Source organism: Vitis vinifera, chromosome 5, assembly GCF_030704535.1.
Source record: "Vitis vinifera cultivar Pinot Noir 40024 chromosome 5, ASM3070453v1".
Taxonomy (NCBI): Eukaryota; Viridiplantae; Streptophyta; class Magnoliopsida; order Vitales; family Vitaceae; genus Vitis; species Vitis vinifera.
Genome location: NC_081809.1, coordinates 10,938,900 through 10,941,746, shown reverse-complemented (window position 1 = coordinate 10,941,746; position 2,847 = coordinate 10,938,900). Strand labels below are relative to the sequence as shown.

At 31.6% G+C, this 2,847-nt stretch overlaps 1 protein-coding gene across 1 annotated transcript; it reads left to right on the top strand.

The window, feature by feature from the left end:
• The first annotated feature begins 1,205 nt into the window (after nt 1-1,205).
• LOC104879320 (F-box protein At5g65850) lies at nt 1,206-2,419 on the top strand. The gene has a single exon (XM_010651897.2). The coding sequence runs from the start codon at nt 1,244-1,246 to the stop codon at nt 2,372-2,374; it is 1,131 nt and encodes a 376-aa protein (XP_010650199.1). The 5' UTR covers nt 1,206-1,243; the 3' UTR covers nt 2,375-2,419.
• The last annotated feature ends 428 nt before the right edge of the window (nt 2,420-2,847 follow it).

Genomic DNA, 2,847 nt, shown 5'->3' with positions numbered 1-2,847 from the left:
ATTTTATGACAAAAATTTAGATAATATCTTTTAGAAATTGAAAAGTTATTTTTAGTGGTTCTTATAGAAACATTTAGAATCCGTTTTTTAACTTTTCTAATACTTAAAAAAAAATTACTATTGAAGTGTTATAAATGTTATAAATATTTCTTAAAATCAATGTAAACACAATCCTAATAAATGATCCTCCTAAAAATAATTTTAGAGAAAAAAAATTGCCAAATGCATTTTAAGATTATATCTAGATGTTCGATCAACCAGCTTGCATAAGATACTAAGGGCCCCAGGTTTGGCAGTGTCTTTTAAATTTTGTTTTTAAAAATAAATAACAAAAAACAGTGTTTTAATTTTTTTTTTTTTTAAAAAAAACTAAAATGTTTGACAAGATGTTTTAAAAAATAGTTTTTTAAAACAAAAAACAAGAAGCTTGTTTGTATGAAAGTGAAATAATTTGTATCATTTTTAAAAACAATGTCTTACTTTTATTTTATAAAAATTTTATAAAATTAATTTATAATAGTATGAAATCAAATTCAAGTTAAGTCTTATTAAAAAATAAAAATTAAATCCATAATTATATATGAGTTAAAGATAAATAATTTTTTTTTAATTATGAAACAATTTTTTTATTGTAGTGAAACAAAAATTTCTATAAGATAAAAGTAATTTTAATATTCATTTTTAATACAATCAATTAAGTACTTTAATTAATTTTTTTAAAATTTTTTGTTTGATCATGATTTCTTTTTTTTTTTTTAGAAACTTTTTTAAAGTTAAAGAATCAAAAAAAAAATTTAATGTTTTATAAAATTAATGATATTTGGTAAGTTATTATTATAAAAATATTTTTTTAAAAAGAAAAAACAAAAAGACTTGTTTGGATAAAAAAAAATTGAAAAATAATAATTCTATGTAGGAGAGAAATAATAGAGTATATGTGTTTTTTTTTATTGTTTTTAAAAATTGATAAAAACAACTTTTACTTATTTTTTAAAAGTTGTTATCTATTTTACTTTGTTTTTAAAATTAATAATAATAATAATAATAAAGTATTATAAATTTTTAAAAACTATTTTTTATTTTTAAAAACCTCGTCAAATGTTTATTTTGGAAGAGGATTTGTGTTGTGATTGAGATAATAAAATCAGTAGTATAAGATTAGAATGGAATAACGTCCCATCATTCAAACACGATAAACCCTAAATCCTACGCTTCTTGCCCTCTCCTCTCTCATCCACCAGCAATGGAGAATGAGAGAAATACTGTTTCGCTTCCTTTGGACATTATCATTGAGATTCTCTCAAGACTTCCCGTGAAGTTTATTCTCCGATCCAGGTGCGTCTGCAAGCTTTGGCGCTCTACGATCTTGTCTCCATCCTTCATCCAATTGCATCATACTCGATCCCTCACTCGCCCTGATGGCAATGGCCTCCTCCTTGGCTCTCGTGTAGAATCTGATGGATCTCTGCATCTTTGCTTCGTGGGCTCTGCACAAAACGTTAATCAACTGTACGACAGTACTCCACGCCCTTTCTTTTCTGCTTCGGAATCTATCAATGGGTTAATCTGCTTGGGCTTACCCGATGATGATGTGTGCGTCTGCAATCCAAGCACCAAAGAGTGCGTAGCCCTTCCTCGCACACTTATGAGGCAGCTTTCGCCATTGCACTGGTACCATTCCTACGCCTTTCTCGGCTTCGATCCTCCCACCAACACCTACAAGATCCTGAGAACATGGTGGACTAGAGCCGTAAGCCTTGCGCATGAGATCTTTACTCTGGGCTCCCAGACATGGAGGGTTCTCAATGATGATAACCCCCGTCACAGCATTCCCTTGGGAGACGTCGTCTACGTCAACGGAACCCTATATTGGAAGGGATACGAATCCAGGGATATCGTGGCGTTTGATGTGGGGGTCGAGAAGTTCCGGATCCTTGAACTACCAGAAAATGCGCCCCGCAAGTTCATGACAGACACCAATCTAACACAAATTGGTGGGCGTCTGGCCCTCGTGGGTCACGCAAGTCTTCTATTCCGTATTGAGTTAGAGATATGGATTTCAGAGGAGGGCAGGGGCTGGATTAAGAAGACGATTGAATGTCCTCGTTATTGGAACCGGCCGATTGCATATAATAGAATAATGAGGCAGACATGGGTGGATCATATTATTGATGTTAGAACAACGCCTACGGGTGAGCTTGCACTCATTCATCGCATGGAGGACTATTTATTTGTGTTGTATTGCGACCCAGAAAACAAGACTATGAGGAAAGAAACGGTTCAATGGCCACCTCCTGTTACTGGATTTTGTCACTTGGCTTATGTTACCGGCCATGTTGAAAGTCTTCAATCTGTAAGGCAACTTATGGCCTAGAAATTCCTTTTATCTTGTCATTGTTTTTAGCAGGTATAATTCTATATATCCAATAATGCCGTTTCATTCTTTCAACTTATCTCTCTTAGAATGAGTTTGATAGTGATTTTAAAAAGTGTTTTTAACTTTTGTAACACTTAAAATTTTTCATTCTTCAATTATTAAAAAGTTAGAAGCACTTCTTATAATTATTGTCAGACATGATGGTATCATATATTTTAATTAATGCAAAGTATAATTCCATCCATATGTATTCAGTGTAGTTCCATATTCTCATTGTCTCATCCTTTAAGGAATTAAATTCCGGAGATTATCTCCACAGACAAGTTGAAGATCATATGCCAAAGCCAAATTCTAACAATATTCCTATATTTTAAAATTATAGTTCTTTTGATATATTGGATTCACCACAAAATGGAAATTATAAATACCATTAGAACATGCTTATAAGGTTGAAACATTCATTATTATGT

What these genes read in the sequence shown, in the direction of transcription:
- LOC104879320 (XM_010651897.2), top strand. Translation starts at nt 1,244, where the DNA reads ATGGAGAATGAGAGAAATACTGTTTCGCTTCCTTTGGACATTATCATT.